Source organism: Euleptes europaea, chromosome 18 (assembly GCF_029931775.1).
Source record: "Euleptes europaea isolate rEulEur1 chromosome 18, rEulEur1.hap1, whole genome shotgun sequence".
Classification (NCBI taxonomy): Eukaryota; Metazoa; Chordata; class Lepidosauria; order Squamata; family Sphaerodactylidae; genus Euleptes; species Euleptes europaea.
In genome coordinates this window covers 40,395,396-40,418,459 of record NC_079329.1, presented here as the reverse complement: position 1 = coordinate 40,418,459, position 23,064 = coordinate 40,395,396, and the positions used below count along the sequence as shown (strand labels likewise).

Below are 23,064 nucleotides of genomic sequence, written 5' to 3'. Positions count from 1 at the left end.
GGGTGGGAAGGGAAATTGGGAAGGATAGGTGAAATATGGCAGGAGAGGATGCTTGTGGGAGCATCAGAAGGGGTAATATTCGGAAATATTTTATTTTACTCTTATTTAAAACACGTTAAAAAAGAAACAGTTTGCATTGTTAATTAAAAGTTAAAGTTGTATTTCAGCTGTCTGAGGAACATAATTTCTGGGGAGCCCCTCCCTAAATCCCCCATGGCTCTGCCTCCATAGAGAGTGGCAGTGGAGGCCCCTCCCTGTGATGTCACTAAATGCTCCCTATGATGTTCAGCAGTGGCTGAACATGGACTGACACAAACAGGACACAGGGTCTTATTCCAAGACACTGAAAGACTGGACAATTCTACCAACTATTTTGTCAGATTGCACAGAGAAGCCATTGAAATTCATAAACATCAGCACAACTTTAACAGAAAAGAGGAGAGTTTAAGAATGAATAAGGCTTGGCTTCCTGTTCTAAAAACCTCCAGACTAACAAAGACAACATTCAACAATAGCCATGCAGATTAGTTTTGGATTACACACATTAACAGATCACTTCAGGATACAATGGTTCCATATTAACATACCATACCCTCATTAGCACATTATCTTGATACTTACAGGACAATGATTAGCACATTACTTTTGCAGGACAATACTCAGCTCAAACCCAACCCCTTTCTGACTATATATTACTCTTCCTACACCCTTGACACTGAGAGACACTGTCCTTCAGTGTTACTACTCTGAAGATGCCGGCCACAGTTGCTGGCGAAACGTCAGGAAAGAAAATTCCAAGACCACGGTTACACAGCCCGGATAACCTACAAGAACCAATGAACTCTGACCGTGAAAGCCTTCGACAATATTTTGCTCCCTATGATGCCAGCAATGTCTCTGGCCCAGCCCCCCCCCCCCATTGGAAAGTCTACCCCTGCCCTATGGTGTGGTTTGCAAAGATGGGTCCTACTCTGCTCATTTCCTTCTTCATCATCCTGCACATTAAGAAGAAGAATAGTTGGTTTTTATATGCCGACTTTCTCTACCACTTAAGGGAGACTCAAACTGGCTTACAGTCACCTCCCCAAAACAGACAACCTGTGAGGCGGGTGGGGATGAGAGAGTTTGACTGGCCCAAGGTCACCCAGCTGGCTTCGTGCGTACGAGTGGGGAAACAGACCCAGTTCACCATTTTAGCCTCCACTGCTCACGTGGAGGAGTGGGGAATCAAACCTGGTTCTCCAGATCAGAGTCTGCTGCTCCAAACCACTGCTCTCCATTGGGGTGCCTTGGGTGGGGAGCCTGGGCTAAGCCCAGCATGCAGGACACACGGATGACCACAACCCAGCACAGACGGAGGGGCACTCAGGTGCCTCTAACTGCTGTGCTGGATTATGGCCAAGGGGCCCAAGACGTCTGTCGGTGCGTGGGGTCCTTCCAGAGGGGTTGCCATGCTCCTGGGTGGTGGCGTCAAGGAAAGGGGGCTGTTTGGGCGCCTTAAAGCGGAGTGGGTGCTTTTGGGGAGGAGAGGCTGACCCCGGCCGCTTCCCCCCTGTTGTCTGAGCCTCGGCGTCCGCCCTGGGGGCCAGGCCCAGGCGAGAGAGGGGCCCTGGGCATGGGCAGAGTTGGCAACCCCGGTTCGGGGTGTCATGGGAGCCTCTCTCCTGCTTCGCCCCCCTTGCCAACCGCGGGCGCCCGCTTCCCTCCTGGCCTGGCTGGCAGCAGGCCAAGCAGCGCCCACCTGGGGGCCATAGGGGCAGGGGCCATAAAGGGCGCCAGCCAGCCCGCGGGCCGGGGAGGAGGAGGAGGAGGAGGATGGCCGGCCTGCGCCTCTCCTGCCTGCTGCTCTTCCTCGTCCGCGCAGGTGAGACCCCGTCCCCCGTCCCCCGTGCGCTCCGGGCGGAAGCCCCTCGGGGCTCGCCCGCAGAAGGCGAGGCTCAGCGGCGCCAGGGGAGGAGGGTCCTTCCCAGCGCAGCGGGGGCTGCGCGCCGCTCCGGGGCAGCCTGGGCGGGCGGCGGGTCCTCCGGCGGGGCTGCCCGGCGCCGACCCCGCTCCTCCCCCAGCAGCCCTTCTCTCCAGGGGACGGGGCTCTGCAGGACAGGAGGGGAGCTGCAGCTCCAGGGCAGCCAGGGGCCGGCGAAGGCGGGGAGATGGGGAAGGGTCGCGGGCGGCCGCAGGGCCGGGCCAGAGGCGGGGGTGGGTGGGAATGGGGGGGAGGGGGTGCCCGCCGGCCCCTGGCCGCCCTGGAGCTCCAGCTCCCCTCCTCTCCTGCTATTGCAACTGCTCTCCAGGCGATAGAGATCAGTTCCCCTGGAGAAAAGGGCCGCTTTGGCCATTGGACTCTATAGCAGTGAGGTCCCTCCCCAAACCCTGCCCTCCTCGGGCTCCGCCGCCCCCCCAGGCTCCCGCCGGTGGCCAAGAGGGACCTGGCAACCTGCCCTGGAAAGGCGGGGAGGCGAGCCGGGCCACGCCGCCCGCGCCAGGAACCCCGCGCACAGGCTGCGCGCGGGGCCGCAGGAGACCCTCCCCGGCACTGCCCGCCCGCCCGCCAGCCAGCCCGCAGAGCCAGCCCCGGCCCCCACCCCGCCGCCGCCGCCGCCGCCTCCTTCTCGCGAGGGGACCACGAGGCCCCTGCCCGTTCGCGCTGCAGCGGGACCCGCATCCCGCTCGCTCCGAGGCACCGAGCTGTGAAAGGGATGCGGGAGGAGATGCCGTGGGACGATTCCACGCGCAGACGCCCCAAATGGGGCGCGGGGGGGTGGGGGGCTTGCAGCTTCTGCTCGACTTTTTACATTATTAGCCCCATTAATTGACCTCACAGTGACGGAATTTTGCTTTTGCTTTTTACTTTGACGTTTCGTCATGTCTAAAGAGATGAAACATGGGAGCACATGTTTGAAAAGTTCTATGGCTGAAATTGCGTGATTTGGAGCCACAAACCTTTTTTTTAATTATTATTATTTAATTGTAGTGTAGCAAACACATAGCAGCAAGATTCCACAACTGATCTTAGCGGAGAGGCATCGACATTACCAGCAGTGACACTGCACCAGTAAATTTACCGTGGGTTTTCTCTGCTTGAGTTCATTGGCATCCTTCTGCGAGCGCTGCCAGCTTGTGGCGTTTGGGCCGCAGCAGGGGAGCCAGCCCAAAGAGCGAGGAGGCTCCCGGCTGTGACCAGAACTGACCTCATAGCAGCCCAGGGAGGAGCCCGGCTGCCCCCTTTCGTCTCCAGCAGCTGCACAAACACACAGAAGGAAGGAGAAACCAAAACCATTCTGCATTCACGGGGGCTGGTCTGGGGGGAGGCCCGTGGAAGTAGCTTTTTCCTGCTATCTCACTCCCCCCCCCCCCATTGTGATACGAAGGGCAACAGCCTCAAAAGGAGGTGTGCTTGGGGGTGAAACAGAAAAGCCCGGAGGCAGCGGTTTGCAGCTGTCTTGTGACAAGCCTTCTCTTGCCTCCCACAGGCACATGCACAGAGCCGACCTATGGTGACCCTGAAGATGAAAGTAAGAGAGAAACGGAACGGAGAGGCCCATCTTGTGCTGAACTTGAACCCTCCCCTCCTTTCCCCTTCCTTTCCCTGAAGTGTTGCTACCTTTCTTATGCTAGGGCCTTTCAGCACTTGGGATTTCAGTGGGGAGAGATACAGCTGTGGGGTTGAATTGCTGTTACCCAGAAATTCATGTGTAAAAATGAATCCTGCCTAAAACCAGAACCCTAATTTTCCTTTCTCCGAATGTTAATAAGTTCCCTGTTCTGTTGTGAGGATATCAAATAAGGATCGGGGAAATTCTGTGGTGGCACCTTGTTCACCCCCACCCCCCAGCCTGGTTCAAGAAGTCCTGATTCTTGGTGGTGGCTGAAGGCAAAAGCCTTAATCAAGATCAGGAGGATGAAGTATCTTCCTTAGCAAGGCTTAAGCACCTAATAGGGGGGAAAGATGCTTAAGAGATGACAAAATGGAGATTAATAACATTACACTGAATAATGTGGCAAGAATACATAAAGCAGAAGTTATTTTCTCCTTTAAAAGCGGGAATCAATCAAGTCAACTGGTATCAGGTTGAATAGTCTGTCATTCAATATGTAATGAAGTTGTGGAGATTTTGTTTAAAAGATGTGGCAGATTCCCGAGGTATGCCAGTCGGTGACTGCTGGCTCTGGCAAGGAGGAACAGAAGCTTTGCTGCCAGGGGCAGGGTACCCCCCCCCCCACACACACACACAGATTAGAAGTGGTGTGGCAGAGAGACACACACACACACTCAAGGCTGTCCGGAAGGACTGGACTTCCTTCTGTCGGAAGCCCCTTCACCCCCCCCCCCAGTTCTGGGAGTGTGGGGGTTGGGTTCTTGGGGGTACTTTCTCCCTGCTGCAGGTCTTTGTTCCCCACCAGGGCTTAAATGTGCACCAGTTTTGTCTGTACATTTCCCGTGGGGCATCTCGCTGATCACTGCTGGAGTCAGAGTGCTGCCCTAGATGGGCCTTAGGCCCATTACACAGTGGCCCAAGTAGCCTGAGCCGATGCTTTCTCCCTTGTATCAATCCTGGAACCAAACACAGAAAGGTAAAACTTGTGTGCGTGTACAAGAGAGAGAAACGACTTTAAGGTGGTTTCCCAGTTACTAAATTGTGGAGATCTTTGCTAATGGAGACAGTGATGGCCCCAAGCATAGACGGATTGAAGAGGAAATTAGATTCATGGAAGCCAATAATCAATAGCTATTAACCATCGTGAGTAAAGGGAACCTTCACATCCAGAGGCAGTATACCTCTGAAACCCACTGCTGGGAGGCAACATTGCCGGGGGGGTGGGGGGGAGAGACGGCTTGGCCTCTGTGCCATGTTTGTTGGCCCTCCAGGTTATTGGTTGACAATGGCATGAGGCAGGGGTCTGGACTGGATGGACCATTGGTCTGACACCACAAAGCTCTTCTTATGTTCTTACCTTTCCTCAGGAAACTAAAGGTGTGGAAAAAGGACCCACCCAGACCCACCCCAACACTGTCTCCCACCCCTCTTCCCATCCTAGACTAATACCCAACTTCCCTTTTTTCCTTCTAGATTCCTACTTATATCCAGATGAAGAAGGTGAGAATAATTCTACACCTAATGCATAATTAATTTATGGCATTCGCTGCTACAAGATGTAGTCAAGATGCAGGTGACTGGGATGGCTTCAGAAAAGGTTTAGTCAAATCAATGGGAAAGGATAGGCTCATCCCACAGGCCTTTGCCTGGTCTGCTAAGAAGCATCTCCAGGCACAGAAGAGGAGGGACCACCAGCTGCTGAGGGATGGATGTCAGGGGGACACGACAGCCCTGATGTAGCTTCCTGTTCCTGCCCACCTCCGTCCATCTGCCAATGCAGCTTTCCCCAAGACTGACCTTCCTTTCTCCTGCTAGAGCTTTATGAAGAGGAGAACCAAGCCAGCGATTGCGGGAATGGCTACTATGACCAGATTGCCTTGTTGTGCTGGCCCAAGTTTCATGCTACCATCATGGCTACAGCAGAGGACAGCCGGTGCCTCTGGGAAACGATCGGCAGGTACAGGCCTCAGATGGGTGTGGCGGGTTCCTGGTAATCAAAGAGGCCTTAATTTGATTGAGGGCTCAATCTCAGGACATATACAAGGGGAGAAAGTGGTTTTGAGCATATACAGAGTACACATTCCTCTAAAAAGCTATATTATTTATTTCACATAGTTGTTTTCCCATTTATTATGCTTGAGGTAGCTTACATAACATAAAGTCAAAGATGAAATGTAACGATAATAAGAAAGCAGCCAGTAGAAACGCAGTGTAAAATATAATCTAATGTATACTGACAGCAGGATACAGGAGCTTCTGCCATAGAAGACACCTACAGTGAGAGACATCAGCCCTCACTGATCATCAATACCAAACAAAAGCCTGGTCAGATATCAGATATCCCCATACCTAATTTGGCCACAGATGGCCGGGGGGCTTTAGTACTGGGAAAGGGGGTCTACGTCTTCTTCCCCTGCTGTTTCCCTGATTTGTTCTTTTGATATATTTTAATACTACGTTTCTGTTAGAGAGGTGGCTTGAACCACCAGCCTCTCGCTCTTTTAGAAATTAATCATTTAGGATCAGGATGGGCTTTGCAGGAGAAATGAGAAGGAAGCCAGAACAGCCGGTGTGCCGACACAGAGGACGGGCCGGGTCTGGGCATGGTCGGGAGGGTCCTGTCTCCGTGGGGCTGCTGCTGCTGCCGCCCCTTGCAACCATTCTGCCTTCTCCCTTTGCAGCATGTACAGTGAGCTGATCCTTTGTGCCGGGCTGCTGGCCGAAAGCATGGGCTGCCCCTTGGCCAGCCCCACCCTGGATGCCTTCTTTGTGAGTATCCACACTGAGTACTTTGCCAGCTGCGCCCTCCACATCGATGCCACTGACCGCCCGCTGCCTACAGGAACAGTCATAGCCTTGGCTGCCCTACCCATCTGCCTGGTGCCCCTCTCTGTCGCCCTCACCCTTCAGAGGACATGAAGGCCGGATCCTGCCCCACTGACCACTGGGAACAACAACAACTAGTCCAGCACTGCTCAGAGCTTAGAGAGGGAGAGCAGGGAGTAGAACTGCTGGGACTGCTGGCTGAGAGAGGGAGGGGCTGATAACCAACACTGTATGACGGCACTGACGCGGGGTTCCTTTCTTGTGTATCTTGTACTAGTGCTTCGTGGTCACTCACGCTCAGTAAAGTGGTACGTAGCATCTCCTCACTACCCTCCCCCCCCCACACACAAATAAAAGCAGTAAGCACCCAAGACTCTCAAGCAGGAGGCCTCTTTGGCGAACTCAGTTCCATAACTGCAGCAGCGCCACCCTCGTGTCGAAGGCACCCATGGATCGTATCTCCCTGCATATGGGCAAGATTTGTTGTTACCCAAATTCCTGCCAGTTAGTCTCCTTGACTCGAGGTAGCGTCTAAAATGTATAAATACTTCACTAGGCTACTAGGTACATCCTATTAATCCTCTTGCTAAGGGAGATAAATATATTATTTATGTATTTACTGCATTTATACCCAGCTTTTCTCCCCAGGGAGTCCAATCACTCTCCTCTCCTTCATGTTATTCTCACAACAACCTTGCAAGGTAGATTAGGCTGAGAGTGTGGGACTAGCTCACCCTGTGATCTTCCATGATAAAGTGGGAATTTGAACCTGGGTCTCCCAGATCTTTGTCTGACACTCTCACCACTATACCACGGGGGTTCTCTAATAACACCGTTATTTTCTGCGGAGCGTGTTCAGTATGTATGACCTGGGTAGGCGGTGTATTATGAAAAATCCTGGGCACAGACCAATAAAGATGTTCTAAACTGAAATCAGAAATGTACATCACGTTGAATGGTAGACACCAGAAAATGTCTTCAAATGGCAAAAGTTATAAAACATAAAAAATACTGACTTCCTGTACTGACAGCCAATTTGAAAGCCAAATAGGCTACAAAATTTACTGGAGTCCCAATTTTTCCTCAATCAGGCTATTTCAAAATGAGAGCTGGTTATGCATTCCTTCCAAAATCCGGGCATACAAAGAATCAGGAAACCCAGCCTTGCTGACTTCGCTTAGCTCTAAGCGCACACTTTCCTAAAACAGCTCTCTCTTTGAACCCTGCAGCTCCTCCCCTTGGACAAATACTTTTGACCCATTAAGAGAAAGCAGCCAAGACTAGGCCAGTAGCCAGTTAGAGGAAGGTTCTGATACCAAATGTGCATGAAGGTATCATGAAGCGCCTGGGAAAGGTGGAGCCCTTTTGCTTAGGCGTCGTCTGGTGGGGACGCTGGCTTTGAATGACGGGGACAAAGGAACACACACAGATGCCTCAGAGCCAGGCGGTTTCTTGCACTGGGGCCAGGAAGGCAGAGGGCTCTAGTCAGCTTATATGGCTCCATAAGCGTATCCGATCAGCTGCTCGAATTCACCTGCAGGTTGGCCCCTTCATACCTCCTTCATGAGAACAGCTTAAGAAAAAGGAACCCCAGTGAGGCACTGAAACCTACCTGTTGGGTTCTTCTAGGTTATCCAAGCGGTGTGACCGTGGTCTTGGTATTTTCTTTCCCGACGTTTCGCCAGCTGCTGTGGCAGGCATCTTCAGAGGAGTAACACTGAAGACAGTGTCTCTCAGTGTCAAGTATGTAGGAAGAGTAATATATAGTCAGAAAGGGGTTGGGTTTGAGCTGTGTCATTGTCCTGCAAAGTATCAAAGGTAATGTGCTAATGAGGGTGTGGTATGTTAATATGGAACCATTGTATCCTGAAGTGATCTGTTAACATGTGGAATCCAAAGCTAATCCGCATGGTTATTGTGGACTGTAGTCTTTGTTAGTCTGGAGGTTTTCAGGACAGGAAGCCAAGCCTTATTCATTCTTAAACTCTCTTCTTTTCTTGTTAAAGTTGTGCTGATGTTTATGAATTTCAATGGCTTCTCTGTGCAATCTGACAAAACAGTTGGTAGAATTGTCCAGTATTTCAGTGTCTTGGAATAAGACCCTGTGTCCTGTTTGGATACTGAGTGTGGCTTGTGCAGGAAGCTGATGTGGAGCAGCCTGGTGTGTCTGTGCTGCAGCCAGCCCACCTGAACGGCGCTACCAATGTCAGGCCAGAACCTGCCAAAATGTGGCTTTACGGAAGCCAGAGGAATGGGTGGGTGAGGAGTCTGGCTGGATTGGGCAGCGGGGCATTTGCAAGAAGGCCCGGTGGCCTCCTCAAGGTGTGGCAGGTAGAACTGCTGTCAAGGGGCCGACCTTTGCCAGGGCAAACGAGCACAGTTGTGGTGGCCAACAGGGCCTTGGAGAAATGCCTCCAGTGCAGGCCTGGGATCTACAGCTCCATCTCCACGGGGTTGGGGGCAGCTGCCTGCCTTGTGGATGATTAATGGATGGCAGGGGCCTCCTTTCCAAGAAATGATAAGGAATCATAGAGTTGGAAGATACCTCCAGGGTAATCTAGTCCAACCCCCTGCACAAGGTAGGAAATTCACAACTATCCCCCCACCCCCAGTGACCCCTGCTCCATGACCAGAAGATGGCAAAAACAACAACAAAACCCCTCCAGGATCCCTGGCCAATCTGGCTTGGAGGGAAATTGCTTCCTGACTCCAAAGTGGCGATCAGCATTTCCCCAGGCATGTAAGAAAGGGCCACGAGAGCCAAACACTGAACCAACCCTTCCTGCCCTCCCTCTCATGATCTGCCTAAGTTCACAGAATCAGCACTGCTGTCCGATGGCCATCTAGCCTGTTCTTAAAAACCTTCAGGGAATGAGAGCCCACCACTTCCCAAGGAAGCCTGTTCCACTGAGGAACCGCTCTAACAGTCAGAAAGTTCTTCCTGATGTTTAGCCAAAAACTCTTGATTTAATTTCAACCCATTGGTTCTGGTCCAACCTTCTGGGGCAACAGAAAATAACTCTGCACCATCCTCTACATGACAGCCCTTCAAGAACTGGAAGGTGGTTATATCACCTCTGTCATACACCTCTTAGGATTTCAACATCAGACGACCCCAAGGCCCAGATGGCGGTCTCACCCAGACCAGACCCAGAGAGGATATTGCTGAGGAGGAGAGTTACCTTGAGGCAAGAGGAAAAGTGGGACATCTACATTTCAGCCCAATCCATATTTTGGGGTGCAGAGCTCCAGTTCCTTATTCAAAACTTCTTTGCAATACAGGTTTCTGGGGGGGGGGGACACAAAAAGAAGCCAATGGCACCAGAACCGGAGTTTGGACCGGGTACCGCTGTATGTCTTCTTGGAGGGGACAGTCTCTGGAGTGTGGGGATGTCATTTGGGGTGGTCCAAAGATTATTTTGGGGTGCAGTGTCTGTATAGGCATCTGTCCTGGGTCACTCCACTTGGGAGCCGTTGGCACAAAAACCGCACTTTGGACCAGGACCCAGCATGCATCATCTCGAAGGGCACAGTCCCCTGAATGTGGGGGTGTATGAAATGTGGTGGTCCAATTCTTTTTTGGGGTGCAGAGCTCCAATTCCTTATTCAAAAGCTCTTTGCAATACAGGTTTCTGGGGGAGGGTGGACCCAAAAAGAAGCCAATGGCACCAGAACCGGTGTTTGGACCGGGCACTGCTGTATGTCTTCTTGGAGGGGACAGTGTCTGGCGTGTAGGGATGTGTCATTTGGGGTGGTCCAAAGATTATTTTAGGGTGCAGCTGAGCCCCAGTGTCTTCATGTGCCTTGGTCCTGGGAGCACCTCACTTGGGAGCCGCTGGCACAAGAACCAGACTGTAGACCAGGGCCCAGCATGCGTCATCTTGAAGGGCACAGTCCCCTGAATGTGGGGGGTATGATATGTGGTGGTCCAATCCATATTTTGGGGTGCAGAGCTCCAGTTCCTTATTCAAAACCTCTTTGCAATACAGGTTTCTGGGGGGGGGTGGACCAAAAAAGAAGCCAATGGCACCAGAACCGGTGTTTGGACCGGGCACCGCTGTATGTCTTCTTGGAGGGGACAGTCTCTGGAGTGTGGGGATGTGTCATTTGGGGTGGTCCAAAGATTATTTTGGGGTGCAGTGTCTGTATGGGCATCTGTCCTGGGTCACCCCACTTGGGAGCTGCTGGCACAAGAACCGGACTTTGGACCAGGACCCAGTATGCGCCATCTGGAAGGGCACAGTCCCCTGAATGTGGGGGTGTATGATATGTGGTGGTCCAATCCATATTTTGGGGTGCAGAGCTCCAGTTCCTTATTCAGAACCTCTTTGCAATACAGGTTTCTGGGGGGGACCCAAAAAGAAGCCAATGGCACCAGAACCGGTGTTTGGACCGGGCACCGCTGTATGTTTTCTTGGAGGGGACAGTCTCTGGAGTGTGGGGATATGTCATTTGGGGTGGTCCAAAGATTATTTTGGGGTGCAGCTGAGCCCCAGTGTCTGCATGTGCCTTGGTTCTGGGGGCACTTCACTTGGGAGCCGCTGGCACAAGAACTGGACTTTGGACCAGGACCCAGTATGTGCTATCTCGATGGGCACAGTCCCCTGAATGTGGGGGTGTATGATATGTGGTGGTCCAATCCATATTTTGGGGTGCAGAGCTCCAGTTCCTTATTCAGAACCTCTTTGCAATACAGGTTTCTGGGGGGGACCCAAAAAGAAGCCAATGGCACCAGAACCGGTGTTTGGACCGGGCACCGCTGTATGTTTTCTTGGAGGGGACAGTCTCTGGAGTGTGGGGATGTGTCATTTGGGGTGGTCCAAAGATTATTTTGGGGTGCAGCTGAGCCCCAGTGTCTGCATGTGCCTTGGTTCTGGGGGCACTTCACTTGGGAGCCGCTGGCACAAGAACTGGACTTTGGACCAGGACCCAGTATGTGCTATCTCGATGGGCACAGTCCCCTGAATGTGGGGGTGTATGATATGTGGTGGTCCAATCCATATTTTGGGGTGCAGAGCTCCAGTTCCTTATTCAAAACCTCTTTGCAATACAGGTTTCGGGGGGGGGGGTGGACCCAAAAAGAAGCCAGTGGCACCAAAACCGGTGTTTGGACTGGGCACCGCTGTATGTCTTCTTGGAGGGGACAGTCTCTGGAGTGTGGGGATGTGTCATTTGGGGTGGTCCAAAGTTTATTTTGGGGTATAGGGTCTGTATGGGCATCTGTCCTGGGTCACCCCACTTGGGAGCCGCTGGCACAAGAACTGGACTTTGGACCAGGACTCAGAATGTGCCATCTGGAAGGGCACAGTCCCCTGAATGTGGGGGTGTATGATATGTGGTGGTCCAATCCATATTTTGGGGTGCAGAGCTTTTGAAATGTCCTCAAAATCATTCAGGAACTAGGAAATGTGAATAAGGAACTGGGAATAGGGAACGAACTGGGAATAAGGAACCAACTTAAGCCTCCTAAGAGAAGGGCAGCCAGAGAGGGCCGGAGGGAGGGTCATGGCGACTGGAAGTTTCTGGAGGACAAGACCCCTTCAGCAACAGAATGCTGAACCCCTGCCAGGGTGGGCAAACGAGGTGGGATCCACAGCGCCCCCCCCCCCCAATACAGACCGCAGATGTCATCAGCCAGCAGGATACGCTTCATAGCCCAGTTCTGGGTTGGAGGACGTCAGGACTGGAGGCTCACTCCAGCAGCAGTCCCGGCCAGTAACAAGGTGGGGCCCATCTCCTGCTTTCCCCAAAGGGCAATCAGGATGGAGGGTACTACCCTGGCAGAATCTACTGTGGGGAAAATGATTGGCACAGTTATGGGTAAGCAAGATGAAGCCAGACAGTTCCCTTTCCATCTGGACAAAGTCTGTAAGCGGATCAATGCCTGAAACCTGAAAATTCAGACAACATGACCGATACCCAGAAAATAAAAGGGTACACCCAATATAAATCCAACCCCCCACATACACACACTGTTCCTTCACCCTCTTTCCCTTGTTTCTCACTTATCTTCTTTTGTTTCTTCCAAGCTGTTCACTTGTATGTGTTACCAAAGACACACTTTTATTTAAACAATAAAAAATTAAAAGAGAAGATTGCCTCTATGCCTGTGCAAAGTGCCTTTCTTCTGTACTCACTACATATACCACAATGGAAAGTACTTCCTAACTGCTCGAAAGCCTTTTGCTAATGCTCAAAACACATCTGGATGCTTTTAGTGCTTGGCCAGATGTCATAAACCTTGGACCTCGTCTAAGCGACTGCCCTGTTTTTGTTGCTGGTTGTGAGCGAACGCAGCCTGATTTCCGATCTGTAAATGATGCGTCCCAGGCCTGAGCCACAGTTTGGAGGGGAGGGTGGTACTCGGGAGGTGTGTTTCTGGCTCATGTTGCTGCATGAACTTCAGGCCCCTCAACAGCGGGAGCTGCAGGCCCTTCGCCGCCGCGCTGCCTGGATCGAAGGCTGAAGGCCAGGCTGCGAGAGGGAGGCTTCCTTCTGCTGGCCCTGTTGTGTCTGCCAGAAAAGGCCTGGCTGGGGCTGAGTTTAAAGAGGTTCTGACTTCAGGGGGCGTTTTTCAGGTCAGTGAGTGCGCACAGGCTGCTCCTCCGAGGGCTCCGCGCCAGCCCCTGTGACCTCAGCCAGCGGCACTGTCGAGGCTGGCAGCCCTGGACTGGATCCAGCGTGTGATCCGTTCCATATGTGGCCAAGCGGGAGGGAGAGGGTGGCCCCACTTCCACAGTCAGGAAGAAAACACAAAGCTTTGGACGACGGCAAGGGCAGGAAGCCATCTTCCTGGGTGGTTTCTGTCCCGTAAATGACACGGGAGGGACGGTGGGAGGAGGGAGGGAGTTGGCAGGAAAACGCCTGGCTTGGATGGAGCTGCTGTCTGGCCACAAGAGAGGCTTGGGCAGGGTCCGGTTCTGCCTGGCTCCTTCCCCGAGCGCGTCCCAGGACTGCTTGGTGGCTCAGCCGCATCCTGGATTGCTTCTAGCTCACAGAGGCCCCGATCGGGATAGTGGCAGGTCGGGCGCAAGGCTGAGAGGGAACTATACCAGCATCCAGGGCATCGTGCTTGTTTGGCACCCTTGGAACAAGTCCCCCCACCCCCGGCCTCAGTTGCTCGGTCTAGTAAATGGGAATAACTGGATTGCTGAGGAGACAGATGTGACCCTTGCTAAGCATTTTGCAGTTTGAGAAGTGGGGAGTACAGCAGATATCTGGTGTGTGTGTGTGTGCGTGCATGCGTGCCTCCAGAAGGAGCAGGGGCTGCTGTCAGAGCAATGCTGGGATTCTTAGCCTTAGAGCTGGTACCAACGCTAACAACCAGTCGTAGCTCGTAAAAGATTTTCCCTACATACACTTGCTGTCCTCCAAATAAGATGCCCTTAAATTGCCTGTGGTTATTTAGGGAACTAAGATCTTTGGCACACAAATGCAGTGGGGAGAGGGCATGGTAAGCGCCAGGAAGGAAACCCGCCCCCCCATGGTGAGGCCTCAGACAGCCCCACCTGTGCAAAGCAGTTCTGCAGCAGTGTCCTGCTAGGGAACTGCTTGGTTAAAGGACTCTCTCTGCAGGCGCGAAAAAGTCCCACGGGAGAGGGCTTTTGCTTCACCAGTGCCATGATTAAACCAGGCCTCACGCCTCAATTTGATGTCAATAAAGGCAAACACAACCAAGACTACAATATAGGCAGTGTGTGGCGATAGTTCATTGGCATGACTTAGTGGCACGAGATCTATTGTGAATGGTGTGCATGTAAATGAGAAGAACAGACCTGTCTAGGGTTGCCAGGTCCCTCTTCGCCACCAGCGGGGTTTGGAGAGGGGAGGGACTTCAATGCCATTGAGTCCAGTTGCCAAAGCGGCCCTTTCCCCCCCAGGTGATCTGATCTCTATCGGCTGGAGATCAGTTGAATTAGCAGGAGATCTCCTGCCACTACCTGGCAGTTGGCAACCCTAGACCCGTCCGCCCTGATTGGCTCCTGTCCACTCTCTCCAGTGTTGTGTGGTGTTGTGTTTGTTTTGCTTTGAAGCAGTTTGGGTGCCCTTGTTCTCTAGCATCTTGTTCACCCACCAGAAATGCAGAGGAGCGCGCTCCCTCCCACCAGGGCGCAATCAGTCCCAGAAGAGGCCCAGGCTGACAGCACAGCACTTGGAGCAGAGTCTGGTGCCCCTCCTGGGGCTGGTTTTGCCCTGGTCCGAGGGAGCGTCTGTTGTCTCCGTGGGCCGGTGTCCCCCTGCCTTCCCTCTGCTCTGGCTGCCCACTGGAGCTGACTCTTGGATTTCACAACCAAAAGCTGAAGCGGGAATCGCCAAGCAAAGGGGCGTTGGGCCTTGGAAAGTTGACATGCCCCGAAGGGTAGCCCTGCTACTGCCAGGCTGGGTGGCCTCAGGCAGCTGCCCTGGCGGGAGAGAGGGCCCGGAGCCTCTGGCTGGGTGTGGAAGCAAGGGAGGAGGCTGCTGGGGCTTTGCTGCAGCAGAGCCCCCGGGAGTAGGGCTTGCTCCTGAAGCTCATTATTCGCATGCCTGATGCGCTCGCGCTCTACCAGCTCTGTCGGAGGAAAGGAGGCGCTTCCTGTTATTCCGACACAAATCTCAAGCTGGACAGGAGGGAACAGGCAGCAGTGCCGGGCAGGAGGGTTCGCCAGGATGAGTGCCCAGGGCTGCCCCTTGCAGCTGCTCCTGCTGCTCCTGATCGGTGAGTCGGGCTCCGGGGTGTCTGTGGTGGGGACTGGGCTGCATCGCTGGAGGGCTCCCTGCTCGTGGCAGTGGTGGAGCTGGGAGAGGCTCCTTGCCTTGGGCTGGTTGCCTGCAGAGGGCAGACCGTTGGCCCTTTGGGGAGCTCCCTGTGGGGCAGCTCAGCTTATGAGCCCAACCCTTGGGGCAGGAGGGCATCCCACGTCCCTGTCTCTTTCTCCCGCCACAGCCCTCGAGCCTCTTCTCTGCTTGCCTCTTCAGTATTATCCATACACAGTTAGGCTCCTATGAGATTGTGGCAGACCCATAACGCTTGGCAGGCCTTTTATTTACCACGTTATTCACCATCTGTGTATCAAAGTTCCAGTAGGACTAGTCAAAAAGTAATTTGGAGGATCCCCTTGTCTCCCCCTCCCCATTTTGCTAGTGCCCCACCGTCCCAACATTTCACAGGGTTACAAAGATTTCTGAAAGGGAATTGCACTTCCAGGGGCCATCACTTCTGCATGCCTTTGGATGGCTCTTAAGGTCCCTTCCAGCTCAATGTGTCTATGTGCTGGGATCACACAGAAGAGGTGTGCAACAGGCTAGCTAGAGAACATCATCTCTAGTAAGCGAGACAAGCTCCAAGCTGTGGGGACAGGCGACCAGAAGCCAGCGAAGGAAGCTTTCTGGGCGTGCTCTGTTGCGCCACTCACCAAGCCAGGGCACCAGGAATCCCATCAGGGTTGTTTCTCTCTCACACAAAAGCCTGTCCTTGGCTTCTGCAGTTCTCGGGGCTCCAGAGGAAGTGTGTGCAGGAGGAGCGCTTCCTGCCCCAGCGAGCCACAGCAGAGGTGTGAAGCGCATGTTGCTGCCCTTCCATGGAACAATCCTCATCTGCCCGCAAACCCTCCCCCCCCCCCGCTCTGTTCTTTTAAAAGTAAACCAGATTTGCAAGGGGGAATTTGCGTTTGTCTAGCTTTGTTGGTATGCCTTTTCTCCACACAGTTTCTCTCCCAGTCCACAATTTTATCCTTGCAACCACCCAGGAAGGTATGTTTGGTTGAGAGAGCAACTGATCTAAGGTTGTCCAGTGCACTGCATGGCATGGTGGGGTTTTGAAATCCTAGGACAATGCTCTAGCCTCTCTACAACACTCCAAAGCCTCTACACACACACCCAGGTTGAAATGCTTGCCATTTGTCTTGAACATGAATAGGATCTTGTGCTTCTACCCAGAGGATGTTTCCAAAACTCTAAAACGTTTGAGAGAACCTTACTTGGAAACTTTCATGCACTCCCTTTTACTCTGTCTCTCTCTACCTTGCAGTAGCTCCAGCTCTGGATGCTCATTTGAGGACCACGGTCACCCCACACAGTACCAACTACTCTCTGGAAGGAGGGCCAAATACCACCGCCCTGGAGCATGAAGTGGAGACCCCAAAACTCATGATGATGCACCCCATGGACTATCAGGCGTATAAAGGTCAGCAAGTCCAGACAGGTGGAGGAGAGGGGAGACACAGGTGCACCTGTGGGAGTGCAAAGTGCTTTGCTCTCCACCCCATAGCATGGCACACCTATCATGGCAAGAAAGCAGGAATATATTTATTGATCACGTTTACATTCAAGGCATTTTACAGTTCAAAATAGGCCCCATCAATGTCACACAAAAGCAAAATGAATGGGAAGAGGAAAGGGAAACAAGCAAGCTCGGTTAAAAAAAGTAATGGCCTGATGAGCATTGTACATGTTGTAGAAAGGGTGGGACTTTGAGAGTAGCTGGAAGGGTAGGTGGGGATTAATCTGCTGAAGCCCCTCCCCCCCAAGAGCTCACAGAATCTTGGAGAGGGAGAATTTGTTGACCTCGCCCAGGATTCCTCACGCCCCCCCCCCACGCCCCCCAGCATGTTCCTCTAATACCAAAGTTAATGGTCAGGTGCAACAACCAGCAGGGCAACAAAACAGGGTAATTTATCCCCATCATTTTTCAGGGGCCTCTAACTTGTAGTTGTGGAATGACCTTGTGGAATGGCCACTTCGATAGGGTTGCCAGGTCCCTGTTCGCCACCGGAGGGAGGTTTTTGAGGCAGAGCCTGAGGCGGGTGGGGTTTGGAGATGGGAGGGACTTCAGTGCCATAGAGTCCAATTGCAAAGTGGCCATTTTCTCCAGGTGAATTGATCTCTATCAGCTGGAGGTCAGTCGTAATAGCAGGAGATCTCCAGCTAGTACCTGGAGGTTGGCAACCCTACACTTCAAACAGTTCTGAGAGACAAGGAACCCAGTGAGCGGTGGTTGGCCCCAGCTGTAGCTGTGCTTAGCAGATTCCACCGGACACCTGTGATGGAGGGAGGGACCCCCCAGCCAGGCTCCTCCACAGTGCTGGAAGGCAGGGTCAGAGAAAGAGAGACCCTTGCAACACTGCATCCAGGCAGGAGGAATGAGATTCTACAAAGCCCTGAGCATAGATACAGCCCCCTCGATGCACCCCAATCACCCTGAAGACTCAATGCTTCAAAGATTTAAAGCCAGAGTATAAGAAATTCAAGCTTTCCAACAAGTTGTGAGCGTCTGCTGTTCTAGCAGCCTCGCAGAGGCACCCTCTCCTCTGGAAAAGTTTGAAGCGTACGGATTTTGTTCCTTTAAGAGGGGCAGATGGTAGGTCTCCTACAGTGAAAGTTGGCCTTCCAGCAGTCTCCTGGCAACGAGCTGCCTGCGCTCCCTGAGCTTCAGTGCCCGTGGGCTGCTTCATACTGTTGGGTCCTGAACTTGTATATTTAATTATTCATGTTACATACAGGGAATAATTAATATTCCTAAATATTACAAGAAAATAACATTTAAGGCTGGCCTAACAAGGTGTGACAGGCTTTTTATCGTTTTGAAGAAAAGTGGCCCTCCTTCACTCAAAAAGGCACTTTAAGTGAGATTTTATGACATTAATTTACATTCATTTATAGATTAACTGACTGACAAAAGGGGTACAGGCGAGACATACGTTCTGCATTCCCATTCACCTCTGTTGGCTAAACCCAGAGCCACTTCTCTAAAATAACTTCTGAAATAACTTCTCTAAGCTGGGGATTTGGAGCCTTCTTCCTCTCTTTGAGAAACTCTGAAACTTGACTGTTATAGAGGTGGATAGCTGTTGTGAGCTGATTTGGAGCCTCCAACCAAAAAAGCAAGATATAAATCTAAGGAGAAAGTGTAAAAAGTGCTTGCTCTTTTCTCACAGCTGTCATGCAGAACCACTGAGCGTAAGTCAACAAATAGTGCAATGGTGTTCAGTAATGCTACGTAGGCCGTTCTGCTGGGGCCCCCAGACGTGTCCACAGCAGGACACAGAACTCTGGCTGTTTTCCACTGGTCTTGCAGGCGTACATCCTTCGTCTCCCAGTCAACTGCAGGTTCTTATGTTTCCCCCACAGGCATTCAGCATGAGGTGTCCTGCCAGACCCCTCCTCCCTCCGCTGCCCTGCTCTTACACTCTCTTTTTGCTTCTTTTCCTCTCTAGATGCCTGGTATAGAAGCAATGCCAAAGTGTGCTGGAACAGGTTTGTTCAGCAGATGGCCAACGTCAGCGGCATGCACTTGTGCGAATGGAGCGTTATCAGCAGGTACTACCAGGTTTGGAACTTCTGGCGTAGAGACAGGGGAAACTGGGGTGCAGATGAAGCTAGAGCCAAATCGAGTTTTGTGCAAAGAAATGTAGTCACATTAAAAATTTGTAAATACAAAATTCTGACATTAAAATTCTGACATTTACAAATTTTGATTTTATTTCAGTAACACTTGAATTCTTGAGACATACTGATAAACTATTTAAGGTATATTCAGTGTATTCATTTTCCAGAATCAACACTTCCTCCTTTTTACTCTAGCACTTTAAATAACAGCATCACTATTTTTCCTTTTAAGTTGAGTTCCATTTTTTTTGCAACTAAGTAACATTGACTTGAGAGAATTTTGTTGTATCCCATTCCAGTGTTTGTTATCTGAACAGTGTGTGAGATCTTTCCAATATTTTTCCCAAGTTAATGAATTTCCAGTTGCATTCTGGGGAACTGAAGCTCCGTCTGGAATTTATGTGGAGTTCTTCACTGAAAGATTAAAATGGGCAGGAAATTTCCCCTGAGTGGCAGGCAGCCTGCCCACCACAAGCAATCGTCCTCCACAATATGCTGAGAGCAGGAAGTCTGGGCTGTGTTGTGGGGTACATTCTCCATTAATGGGGGAGGGGTCTGATGATGAAAGCACAATCCACACGAACTGAGTGAGGATCTGAGAACATGCCTTCGGATGCACGCAACGACACAGGGGTTCCATGGTAACCAAACTGATGAGGGAAGTCTTCAAGGAAGGTTAAAAGTTTGAAAACCACTGAGCAGAAGGTTTCAGAGCAAGGATTCCCCCGAGATGAGGGCTGAGGACCACCTTTTGCCACCCTGTTTTTATCTAATGCTCCCACCTCCCATTTTCTGCCTCCTCATTTTTCCCTTGACTTTGCAGGCCATACACCACCTTGAGACATTGCCTGGAAGATTGGGCAGACAGATTGGAGTACGGCTACCCCAACGCCTTGGCAGAGAATTACACCGTCTGCAGCCACCGTATGTACTTTCTCAATTGCACTCTGGGGCGCCCACTCCTCCTGGACCCCCCTGAAAACGTCCTGCTGACCCTGATTATCACCCCCATCTGCCTTATTCCTTTCTTGGTCACCCTGGTCGTGCTGAAGAGCAAGGATGGCGAGATGCAGGCGTGAGCCCGCCCACCCCTTCTCGTAGCGCCTTGAGACTCTACTGCTGCATCCCAACCATGGAGTTAGCCCCCTCCTGGTCCCAGCACAAAGCAAACACCCCCCTCCCCGGGGATGAGCTGCTGCCCTGGTAGGGTTGCCAACCTCCAGGTGGTGGCTGGAGATCTCCTGGGATTACAACTGATCTCCAGGCGACAGCGATTAGTTCACCTGGAGAAAATGGCCACATTGGAAGGTGAACTCTATGGCATTAAGCCCCACTGAAGTCCCTCCCCTCCCCAAACCCCACCCTCCTCAGGCTCTACCCCCAAAATCTCCAGGTATTTCCCAACCTGGAGCTGGCAACCTTATGCCCTGGCGATGGAACCTGGTCACTTCAGTGCCAACCACTGTCAGGGCACGTGATAACTTGTGCCAAAAGAGAACAAACCAAAGGTTGTGGCAGAAGCCCTCTTTGCAGAGTTTCCACAGCTATATAGAGTAGACCTGAGTAAGGCTGCTTCTGTATGGAGGGAATTCACTTTGTAGCTCTCATTGCTGCTGGGAAACCAGTGTGGTGCACTTCAGTTTTCCTCATGTGTTTCTTGCCTCAGCTCCCCACAACTGCCATTTCTCCCACATGAACCAGAGGGCTTTTTCAGGCTTTTTTAAAATCAGGAATTTCTAGGTCACTATAGTACTGTAACAGTATTAACAATCTATTGCCGTGACCTACTAGTTCCCAGCTTTCATTTTTTTAAAAGCAAGACTCTAGCCCAGTGCTTTCCAGCCTTTTCAAGTGTGAGGACATGTCTTTAATATCAAAACATTTTGAGGACCCCCTCCCACATGATAATAGTTGAACTATTCATATCCATTGATTGAGAAAGTCCCTGGCCACCCTTTTTGTTGCAGAGTTGTAAGGGGCAATGTGCAGAACTCCAAAATTATAAGGGCTAGAGACTTACTTTAAAAAAGAAAAGAAACCTGGAACTACTACTTGATTGCAGTAGATTGGTATAACGTTTTAGTAATCTAAAATTCCTGGGTTGTTGTTTTTTTAAGCCTGAAAAAGCCTGGTGGTGTGTGGGGGGAAATAGGGGTGACCGGGGTTGAGACAAAGAAAATGGCAAAAGATGTACCCCTCTGCCTCCACATGGCGTCCAAAGGTGCTGGGACTGTGATGTTTCCAAGAGGATTGTACCAAACTAGGTTTGGGAAAGATCATGCAAAGTGAGAGGGAAGCGCAGAAACAGGAAAAGCAGAGGACAACTGTTGTGCGGATGCTCCTCAAAAGAGAGCTTCTGTAAGGAATCCAATACCTCTTTTTGGACACTGTTGTAGATGCTTCCAAGTAGTTGTGCTAATAAACCTAAAAGATTCACCAAATGGCAGGAAAATTGTTCCTCTCACTGCTAGTTATGGCACAAACATCTTGCTTTGGTGCCTCCATGTTCTCAAACTCTTGTAAGGGCTTAGTGGGGAAAGGAAACACACAAATGTGTCGCTCTGTCTCCTCCCTCTGGTCTCCTTTTGTTTATTCCTTCCTGCCTGGAGCCTGAACTGGGATCTTTCGAAACAAGGCAGTTGCTGAGAGAAAGGATTGGAACCGCTGACTGTAGGAAGGAGAGCAGAGGGGAGGGAGGGGCCTGGCTGCAGTCCCAGCCCTACTCTATTGAAGACCCTGTGAAGACTGGGACACAAAAAGCAGGAAAGGGCAAGAAGTGTTACGGAGTGCTAAAAGGAAAGGAGAAAAACCAAACACAGAATTTTATTTACCTCCTTTATACCCCACCTTTCTCTCCAATGAGAACCCTACAAGGCTTACATCATTCTCCCCTCATCCATTTGACTCTCACAACAACCCTGTGAGGTAGGCTAGTCTGACAGAGAGTGACTAGCCCCCGAGGTCACCCAGCAAGCTTCCGTGGCACAAGTGGGGATACGAACCCGGGTCTTCCAGATCCTAGTCCAACACTCTTGACTATTGTAGAAAGGGCTGTGTGGGCCCAGCGGGGGCATGCATTACTTGTCACAGGAATTATTCAGTGTGTGCGCGCACACACACCTTCAAGTCACAGCTGACTTATGGCATCTTTGTAGAGTTTTCAAGGCAAGAGATGTTCGGTGGTGGTTTGCCATTGCCTGCCTCCACGTGGGCTGAGAGAGTTCTGAGAGGCCTGAGAGAGTCCTGAGAGAACTGTGACTGGCCCAAGGTCACCCAGCCGGCTTTGTGTGGAGGAGTGGGGAAACCAACCTGGTTCTCCAGATTAGAGACTGCTGCTCTTAACCACTATGCCATGCTGGCTCTCAAACTATTCAGTAGGTTATAATATATTGTGCAACCCCATTCCACGTGGAACTTTCCATTACAAGGGACCCAAGTACTACGCGGGGAAATTGAATTTCCCAACAAAATATCACCACTTGAATGCAAGATACAGGCCACTAGTCAGCCCCAGAAGTGCTGTTTAAGTATTGATGTCTTGACATACAAAAAGTGACTGCATTATTTGTTCCTTACAGTTCCTTTCTCTGCCCTTTGGCTGTTCTCTGAGTGAAACTCTCATTCAGTTCCTCTTATTGTTCTTAAAAAAATCCTAATGTTTACATCTGCCCTTCGGAAGTGAAGCAATCAATCAAACAAACAAAACTCCCCCTGAGCCATGACAATGGCCGGGGTGGAGCAGTGGGTGAGTGGCTCCTGGCCAGTCCACCACCCAGAGGCAGCCCTTGGATGCCACGGCAGCTTCTAACAACGTCAGAGCCCTGCTGGATCAGGCCCGTGAGGGTCCGTCTAGCCCAGCATCCTGTTCCACGCAGTGGCCAACCTGTTGCCCTGGGCGGATAACAAACAGGGCGCTGAGTTTGTTGCCTCTGTATAGGAAAGTTCCCTTCACCCGCCATGGCTGGTAGCCATTGATGGGCCTCTCCTCCTTGACTCTGTCTAAGCTCTTGTCAAGCTTTCGATGCGTGTGGCCATCACTACGTCAACTGCCAGTTCAAAATGGTTGCCATGGGGTGCAGTTCAGAATTTTTGTTTCTCCAGGAGCATTTACCATGAAAATATATTTGGTACTCAACATGGCTGGCTCTCTCCCCTATGTGAGGATGTTTTTGGGGAAAGTGCCTGCCTTTTTGGGTGGTGGTGGTTGTGCACCAAAGAAGCAAACAGAGCACATGGATATCTGCCATGTAAACATGATCTTAACACGACCATTTAA

At 51.5% G+C, this 23,064-nt stretch overlaps 1 protein-coding gene across 1 annotated transcript; it reads left to right on the top strand.

Annotated features, from left to right (window-relative positions):
- Window positions 1–15,071: 15,071 nt before the first annotated feature.
- RAMP2 (receptor activity modifying protein 2) lies at window positions 15,072–19,867 on the top strand. Its single transcript, XM_056863899.1, has 4 exons — window positions 15,072–15,129; window positions 16,441–16,587; window positions 18,617–18,719; window positions 19,612–19,867. The coding sequence occupies exons 1-4, from the start codon at window positions 15,072–15,074 to the stop codon at window positions 19,865–19,867; spliced, it is 564 nt and encodes a 187-aa protein (XP_056719877.1).
- The last annotated feature ends 3,197 nt before the right edge of the window (window positions 19,868–23,064 follow it).